General features: G+C 47.4%; 1 protein-coding gene across 1 annotated transcript; it reads left to right on the forward strand.

The window, feature by feature from the left end:
* The first annotated feature begins 440 nt into the window (after window positions 1-440).
* LOC139359754 (uncharacterized) lies at window positions 441-7,502 on the forward strand. Its single transcript, XM_071083689.1, has 3 exons — window positions 441-450; window positions 3,462-4,006; window positions 4,299-7,502. Exons 1-3 carry the CDS (start codon window positions 441-443, stop codon window positions 4,398-4,400), a joined length of 657 nt encoding a protein of 218 aa, XP_070939790.1. The 3' UTR covers window positions 4,401-7,502.
* The last annotated feature ends 2,151 nt before the right edge of the window (window positions 7,503-9,653 follow it).

Below are 9,653 nucleotides of genomic sequence, written 5' to 3' on the forward strand. Positions count from 1 at the left end.
TCTGGCCCCTCAGAGTTTTGGTGGTTGTTGCCAAACAATTCCCTGGGAATTCCCATCCCTTTGTTCTCAGCTTGGGAGCTCCTATGGAGAGGTTTTCTTGCTGAGACATTGAGAATGCCCTGAGGAGGGCCACTCCTGTCCTGGGCTGCTCAGGTAGTCTGTGCTTTTCTGGGCCTGTCACCATCTTACCTGCCTCTCTAGAAGGTGTGCATAGCTGTCTCTTCCAGGCTGTGCACTCACCATTGTTTTTGTAAGTTCTCACTCACACAGTTCATTAACCTGGCTGCTGCCAACACTTTCAGTTTCTAGAGGTTTAATTTTTCCTCCACTTTAGGCAGAGGGAAGAACAAACTCACCAGGTGCTAAATCAACCCCGGAGGGCAGCATCTCAGCCTCTTTTCAGACGTATCTCAGCTGTTGGTGGTGAAGGAGGTGAAGGCATGACTCAGGGTCAGTTTCTCTTGTGCCCTCTTCCTGGAATGCTGCATACTGTGACCACACTTTCTAAAGCAAAGACTGATTACAACATGTGATCTACTAAGTATAAATGTTTATGGGGGCCCTAGGGACAGCGTATTTGAAATTGAAATTGTCCTGGAAAAACAACTGTATGGTGATACAGGACATGGGTTAGCTAGAATGAACAGGTAGAGAGAGTTGGAGCTCAGACAGCACTGGGGTGGGGTCCAGTGGCAACAGGGGCATAGACGCTAAATAAACAGGGCTCTGAGCTCCCTGTGCACTTGGGAGGGGCCAGCAGCTATGTAATAGTGGATGTCTACTGTTTTGTGTCATATGACCAATATATCTATGCCTTTGTTTCTGATACTGAGACACACCCTCCTGCCCACCTTATTCTCAGTTCACAGTTCAAGTTGGATGAACTCCCTCCTCTAGCTCCAAGAAGGGCCACATGATCCAGGCCTACCCAATCAGAGCATTCTATTCTCCAGGCCACAGTGATTGTTTGTTTGTTTGTTTTTTGAGACAGAGTCTCACTCTGTCCGCCAAGCTGGAGTGCAGTGGTGCAGTCTTGGCTCACTGCAACCCCTGCTACCTATGTTCAAGTGATTATTCTGCCTCAGCCAGCCTCCTGAGTTGCTGGGATTACAGGTGCACACCACCATGCTTGGCTACTTTTTTGTATTTTTAGTAGAGATGGGGTTTCACCATGTTGGCCAGGCTGGTCTTGAACTTCTGACCTCAAGTGATCTGCCTGCCTCGGCCTCCCAAAGTGCTAGTACTACAGGCATGAGCCACCCGAAAAAAGAGCCCACATTGCCAAGACAATTCTAAGCCAAAAGAACAAAACTGAAGGCATCATGCTACCTGACTTCAAACTATACTACAAGGCGACAGTAACCAAAACAGCATGGTACTGGTACCAAAACAGAGATATAGACCAATGGAACAGAACAGAGCCTTCAGAAATAATACCACGTATCTACAACCATCTGATCTTTGACAAACCTGACAAAAACAAGAAATGGGGAAAGGATTCCCTATTTAATAAATGGTGCTGGGAAAACTGGCTAGCCATATGTAGAAAGCTGAAACTGGATCCCTTCCTTACACCTTATATAAAAATTAATTCAAGATGGATTAGAGACTTAAATATTAGACCTAAAACCATAAAAACCCTAGAAGAAAACCTAGGCAATACCATTCAGGACATAGGCATGGGCAAGGACTTCATGTCTAAAACACCAAAAGAAATGGCAACAAAAGCCAAAATTGACAAATGGGATCTCATTAAACTAAAGAGTTTCTGCACAGCAAAAGAAACTACGATCAGAGTGAACAGGCAACCTACAGAATGGGAGAAAATTTTTGCAATCTACTCATCTGACAAAGGGCTAATATCCAGAACCTACAAAGAACTCAAACAAATTTACAAGAAAAAAACAACCCCATCAAAAAGTGGGTGAAGGATATGAACAGACACTTCTCAAAAGAAGACATTTATGCAGCCAACAGACACATGAAAAAAAGCTCATCACTACTCGCCATGAGAGAAATGCAAATCAAAACCACAATGAGATACCATCTCACACCAGTTAGAATGGCAATCGTTAAAAAGTCAGGAAACAACAGGTGCTGGAGAGGATGTGGAGAAATAGGAACACTTGTTACACTGTTGGTGGGACCATGAACTAGTTCAACCATTGTGGAAGACAGTGTGGCGATTCCTCAAGGATCTAGAACTAGAATTACCATTTCACCCAGCCATCCCATTACTGGGTATATACCCAAAGGATTATAAATCATGCTGCTATAAAGACACATGCACACGTATGTTTATTGCAGTGCTATTCACAATAGCAAAGACTTGGAACCAACCCAAATGTCCATCAATGATAGACTGGATTAAGAAAACATGGCACATATACACCATGGAATACTATGCAGCCATAAAAAAAGATGAGTTCATGTCCTTTGTGGGGACATGGATGAAGCTGGAAACCATCATTCTCAGCAAACTATCACAAGAACAGAAAACCAAACACTGCATGTTCTCACTCATAGGTGGGAATTGAACAATGAGAACACTTGGACACAGGAAGGAGAACATCACACACCGGGGCCTGTTGTGGGGTGGGGGATGGGGGAAGGATAGCATTAGGAGATATACCTAATGTAAATGACAAGTTAATGGGTGCAGCACACCAACATTGCACATGTATACATATGTAACAAACCTGCACGTTGTGCACATGTACCCTAGAACTTAAAAGTATAATAAAAAAATAAAAATAAATATTAATCACTATTAAGATAACACAATATTATTCTTGTCCACACCAAGAATATACCTTGTATATTATTATTACTTCACTAGTATACCTTTGCCTACTACCTACCTAAATCCTTTTGTTATTTTAGTTATTTTAGAGAGACAGGGTCTCACTCTGTCGTCCATGCTGGGGTGCAGTGGCTTGATCATAGCTCACTGCAGCCTTGAATTCTCTGACTCAAGCAATCCTTCAGCCTCACCCTCCTGAGTAGCAGGGGCTACAGGCCAGTGGCACCACACCAGCTCGTTTTATTTTTATTTCACAGAGACACAGTCTCGCTATGCTGCCCAGGTTGGTCTCAAATTCTTTGGGCTCACGTGATCCTCCCACCTCGGTCTCCTAAAGTGCTGGGATTACAGGCGTGAGTCACCACCCGCAGCCTCACCTGCCTAAATCTCTTAATGCACAAGGGAAAGGAGCGAGAATTCAGGGGAATAAAAAAAAACAAACATACAAAATAGCCCCCAGCACTTCTGAGAAAGATCTGCGGTACAGAAAAGCCGTCCTGAGCGGGTCTGTGTGGAGGGAGGGGACTGCATCTCAGATCCACAGTCCACCCGGGGCTGCAGCACGCTAGTTCTACAGTGTTGGGCCAGGTTGGACCTCCGGCTGGAGGCCTTCCACACCGGAAACACTGGTAGGGCTCCTCTCCAGTGTGGGTTTGAGGGCGGCAGAAGAGCTTGGCACTGTCGCCGAAGCCTGGCTCCGGCCTGGCAGAGCGGTCAGGCCGCTCTGTGCTGCGAGGCCTCCCGGGCTGGCTCAGGGTAGCCTGGGGCCTGAACCGTCTCCCGCGAGTCCCGTCCCGCACTCGCACAGCTTCTGGGCCCCTTCGCCCCCTCCTGCTGAGCTGCCGGCTGGGCGGTTGGCGGAACCTGGGCAACTTCCAGGCCTCCCGGAGGCACTGCAGGCACTGCGGGCAGGGAACGGCCGCTACCGGGGTGCACGCGCTGGGGCTTGGCCAGGTGCAAGTGCTGGGCAGCCGCGGCCGCCCTCCGCACACAGGTGTGGCTTTTCGGCGGAGTGGGTCTCCCTGCGCTGGACCGAGGAGGAACTCTGGGTGCAACAGAGGCAAGGCTGCTCCCCGACGTGGGTGTGCCGGTGCGGGAGAAGCTTCCCGCACCCGGAGCAGGAAAAAACTGGCGGACACGGCTGCCCCCAGTTCCCCACCGACGGCGGATTCGCATCTGGGCTTTGCAGGGGATCTGGAAGGGGTGAGTGGAGGAGGGCTGAGTGCGGGCTGCTCCATGCTGGGGAACGTGGGCGATGAGTGAAGGAGACCAGATGGGGCGCGAGGAGGAATCTGGGGAAGGCTGGGTGGAACCAGAGGCTGGAGACTGAGTGGGGGGGACAGGATAAAGGAAAGGAAGTCGAGGCAGGAGTGTGGATGGGGGCAGATGTTGAAGGAAGGACCCGGGGCTCCCACAAGGCCGGAGCCCGGAGGTGCTGCCCGGGGCGACTGAGCTGGGTGCGAGGCTGACGCTCTCCACGATTCCACGCCTGCAGGGCTTCTCCCCTGGGTGCGGGAGGACACGCTGGGAGAGGGAGGTCTTCTCACTGACGCTGTCACCGCAACTGCAGCAGCAGAAGAGACGCTCTCCTGTGTGAATTCACTGGTGGCGGATCAGCTTCCACCGGTCCCCCAAAACTTGCTGGCCCTGGGGACAGACGCAGGGCTTTGGCCGAGCCAGCAGCAGAGCTGGCCGCTAAGCCCTTGCTGCACTCCCCACAGACGAATGGCTTCTCCTGAGTAGACTCGCTGGTGCTTGATGAAGTTGGAGCGGACACAGCAGGTCTTGCCGCACTGGGGACAGCGACAAGGCCTCTCGCCAGTCGCTGCGGACCCACCGGTGCTGGAGGAGGGATGCACTCTGAGTAAAACCCCTCCCGCAGGCCCCGCACTTGCAGGGCTGACGGCCCAGGTGAATCTGACGGCGCTGCAGCAGGTCGGAGCTCTGGCTGAAACGCTTTCCACAGTCAGAGCAGGGGGAAGGCTTCTCGCGAGCACCGCTTCGGAGATGACCGCTCAGGGAGTAACTGCGCGGGAGGCTCTTGCCGCACTCGGCGCCGCTGTGGGGCCTCTGCCGGACTCAGGCTTCCGGTGGCCAGTAGCTCACAGTCTGGGAGCAGCACCCAGCCCCAGGCCTCAAGGGCTGTCTGGAGAGTTCTCTAATGTAAGACTCTGGGCAATGTCATCTGAAGGTGTTTCCTGAGGCTCTCAGGCATGTCCCTGGGTGTTACCCTCACTAAGTCCGTCCTCTTGGATAAGCTGGTCCTCACTGTTGTGCCCAGTTCCTGCGGAAGGAAAGATTTCAGATCCTGGAACCATCATTCTCTCCACAGGGAGAGAAAACCACAGAAGAATTTTACTACAAACTGCAAAGGAGACTAAGGAGACTGCTTTCCGAATCCTATAATCAATGCTTCTTTATTATTATTTTACTTTTTCCTTTTTTTTTTTTTTTTTTTTTTTTTTTTGGTAGAAGCCGGTTTTTATAATGTTGCCCAAGCTGTTCTCCAACTCCTGGGCTCAAGAGATTGGCCCGCCTAGGCCACCCAAAATGCTGGGATTACAAGCGTGAGCTACCATGCCCGGCCTCCTATAATCAATGCTTTTTTTTTTTTTTTTTTCCCAAGAGGGAGTCTTGCTCTGTCACCCAGGCTGGAGTGAAGTGGTGCTATCTATCTTGGCTCGCTGCAACCTCCACCTTCTGGGTTCAAGCGATTCTCCTGCCTCAGCCTCCCCAGTAGCTGGGATTATAGGTGCCTGCCACCATGCCTGGCTAATTTTTTTTTTGGTTTTTTAGTAGAGACAGGATTTCACCATGTTGGTCAGGTTGGTCTCAAACTCCTGACCTCGTGATCTGCCCACCTTGGCCTCCCAAAGTGCTGGGATTACAGGCGTGAGACACTGCACATGGCCAATCAATCCTTCTTAATAGTAAGATTTATTTTAAAATTTGGATTGTGGTTATAAGACTTTTAGTAGTCTTGGATATTACCATCTTTATCCTGAATGAAAGTGTAGCAAGAGGCTGGGCACAGTGGCTCACGCCTATAATCCCAGCACTTTGGGAGGCTGAGGCCAGAGGATCCCTTGAGCCCAGGAGACCAGCCTGGGCAACAAAGCAAGACCCTGTCTGTATTAAAATTACAAAAGTGTGGTAAGGATCATTTCCTCATTAACCTTGAACATCCAAACACAAACCATCAAAAAGAATCAACTTCAGAAAGCCATTATTGCTTTACTGGTTACGGTGATTAAAAGAAGGAGGCCCCTCGGGTCACAAAGATAATTAACTGATTTGTCACTAACCATATTGAAACTCTTTTTTAAAAAGGGTATAGATAACTTTGTAATTTACAATTTTAACAATCAAATTAGCCAAGAGTAGAGTTTGCAATAGGACTAGAAAATACTCCAGTGGCTCATATATAAGTGGGTTAATTTTATCTATTTTTAGGCCTACTAGGTCTATCAGTCTGGATTTTCCATTACTTGGAAATGGGGGCTGGGGAACAGATGCTTCTGGCCACTCTGAGCCCTGGCTTGATCCTTGGGACTCATCTCTCTCTCTCTCCCTGTTTGTGCGTCACCTCACAGCGGATACCTGGCTCTTATCTCAGGACCTGACCTCCCACTGAGCTCCAAGCCTGCAAAGCATGCTGCCACCCAGGTATTTCCCCCTTAACATCCTGCCATCACTTCAGATGTAACACCCCTATGCCAAAAAATCACTGACTCCTAATTTCACTTGTGTCGGTGGCACCAGTTTCATTCTCTTGGACACCTAAGCTTAAAAACGGTGGAACTTCTTTTGAATCATCCCTCTCCTTCCTTCCCTAGAAGTGAGCTACCATCAGTCACCCGGGAAATGCAAATTAAAACCACAGTGAGTGCCCTTATGCACCCACTAAAATCAAGCAGACCGATGATGCTAATTGTTGCTGAGGATATGGAGTCTCACACGTTTGCTGGGGAAATGTAAAATGGCCTGGGCACTTTGTAAACCAGTTTCGGTTAACAGTAAATTAAATGTACACTTACCACATGACTCAATAATTCTACTCTTAGGATTTACCCAAGGAAAATAAAAACGTATGTCCACACAAAGACTTTTTCACAAATGTGCATATCAGCTTTATTCATAATAGGCATAAGCTAGAAACATCCAAATGTCCATCAATGGGTGGAAGAATAAACAAAGTGTGGTTTACCCATGTAACAGAATACTAGCAACAAAGAGGAGCTGCTGTTACCTGCAAGCAATGGATGAATCTCAAAATTATGTTAAACCAGAGAAGCCAGACACAAGAGAATGCATAATATATGATTCAATTTCTGTGAAATTCTATTTCTACAAAAAGCGAAACTTATTAATAGGGGCAGAAAGTAGACCAGTGGTTCTCTGTGGCTGGGTCAGGGAGAGAGCAGCTGACTGCACAGAGCATGAGAGGGTGATGGCAAAGTTCATTCACATCCTGAATGTGGTGATGGTTATGCCCGTGTATACATTCACCAAAACCCAGCAACCTGTACACTTAAAATGGGTGTGTTTTATATATAACTTATACTTCAGTAAGGTGTCGACACAGATAGGCTAAGCTTTTTCAGAGATGTAACACAGGTAGACAGGAGTATCAGTGCTGATTGGCCAACTATCTTTACAAGATTTTATTAAGCTATAAATAAAATGGAATTGAAATAGCCAGGATTTACCGTGTACTTACTATGTGACAGGTGCCATTCTAAGAGTTTCCACATATTGGTTAGACCTCACTACAACTCTCCAGGACACTAACGATTACCCCATTTTACAGATGAAGAAACTGAGGCATAGAAAGGTTAAATAATTTTAAAAAGCCATACATATGGTAAAAACATTTTTGGCTCCAGGGAGCTTCCTCTTTACTACTACGCCACAATACTTCTCATTAGGACAATTTTGAAATAGACACACCCCTTCCTCCATAATTTCATCTCTACAAAAAATATTTTCACATTTGCATATTTTATTCAGGCTTTGCCAACATGCATACTCATTTTAACTACTCCATAATCATAGTTTAGACACAGAGCAAGAGGAAGCCATTCCAAGCAACAGACGAGTCTAATTTTGCTCTCTGAAAGATATACATTTTTTAACTTATGAACATTTCTCATTCATTCATATTATTTCATAATGATCTATTTTAATGGCTTTTTTGTTTGAAATACCATGTTATATTGTATTAATTTCCTTTATTATTGGAATAGATTATTAGTAGAGATAATGCTGTAATGAGCATCTTCATGGAATGCACAGAGCTTAGTTTTTTCCCCTGTGGAATCTTTTTTTTTTGAGACAGAGTCTCAGTCTGTCGCCCAGGCTGCAGTGCAGTGGCGCAATCTCGGCTCACTGCAAGCTCTGCCTCCCCGGTTCCAGCCATTCTCCTGCCTCAGCCTCCCGAGTAGCTGGGACTACAGGCGCCTGCCACCACACCCGCCTAATTTTTTTGTATTTTTAGTAGAGACGGGGTTTCACCATGTTAGCCAGGATGGTCTCGATCTCCTGACCTCTTGATCCGCCCGCCTTGGCCTCCCAAAGTGGTGGGATTACAGGCGTGAGCCACCGCGCCCGGCCTTCCTGTGGAATCTTTTATGTAGGAATCATTCCCAGGAGCGCAGCTGCTGCCCCGTATAAGAAAGGGCCTCTGGCCTCAATAAAGCAGCAGCTTTTATACTACTATGAATGAGCTACTGTTCAATTTGTTAGTGCCTAAGACTGGTCCAGACTCCAGCCATTCATGGTCTTGAGGGCCCTAGGAAGACCAAAGCAATTCCCGCAACTCTCCTCTGGGAGTCAACGGGGACATATTACCGAAATCAGTCCTTGTGCCAATTGAAAGTACCACAGGCTGCCAGAAATTTCCATCTAGTTATCCACTAGCACCCAACATTCTTCCTGTGACTCTAACTCCTCTCCTACATTCCCTGTCACCAGCCTTGCCCAGGCTTTCCTGATCTCATCCCTAGATGAGTGTGTTTTCCAGTTGGCCTTTTGTGATTTGATTCCCCTCTCTTCCAATGAATGATCTGACACAAGGGCTGTCCAGCATGTTTGTTACTGTAGGGCAGTGCTTCCTGTTTTCACAGCATGGAACCCACAGAAAATGTTACAATTTGAGCAACTCATAGGGATAAAGGGTTGAGACTGCTCCCTACTGGTGGTGCCCGGCCTAGCGCTTCGGGCCACCCTAGGCCCTACCTATCCGGCTCAGGGGTTAAAGCAGTGGTTCTCAGCACTAGCTGCGCATTAGGATTACCTGGGAGCTTTCAAAATTATTTTGCCTGTGCTGTACCCAGGAATAACAACATACAGCAAAGGTTAAGAACCTTTTTAGCTAAATGGTTATCTGTTTATCCTCAGTTACCTCCACAGCTTATCCTTCTACTACAGTGCCTCCTGAGGAATGGGCACACCGTACAGTATTATTATTATTATTATTATTATTAGAGACAGACTCTCCCTCTGTTACCCAGGCTGGAGTGCAGTGGCACCATCATGGCTCACTGCAGCCTCGACCTCCTGGGCTCAAGCGATCCTCTGTCAATCTCCTGAGTAGCTGGGATCACAGGTGTGCACCACCACACCTGGCTAATTTTTTTTTTTTTTTTTTTTTTTTTTTTTTTTTAATAATTAGTGGAGACAGGATCTCGTTATGTTGCCTACGCTACTCTCAAACTCTTGGGCTCAATCGATCCTCCTGCCTTGGCTTCCCAAAGTGCTGGGATTACAGAGGTGAGCCACAACGCCCAGCAGAATACAGAAGTAAAAAACTAAGGTCAAGGCCATGTACTGAGGTGGTCAAGGCCATGAA

This window comes from Macaca nemestrina, chromosome 18, assembly GCF_043159975.1.
Source record: "Macaca nemestrina isolate mMacNem1 chromosome 18, mMacNem.hap1, whole genome shotgun sequence".
NCBI classification, from domain to species: domain Eukaryota; kingdom Metazoa; phylum Chordata; class Mammalia; order Primates; family Cercopithecidae; genus Macaca; species Macaca nemestrina.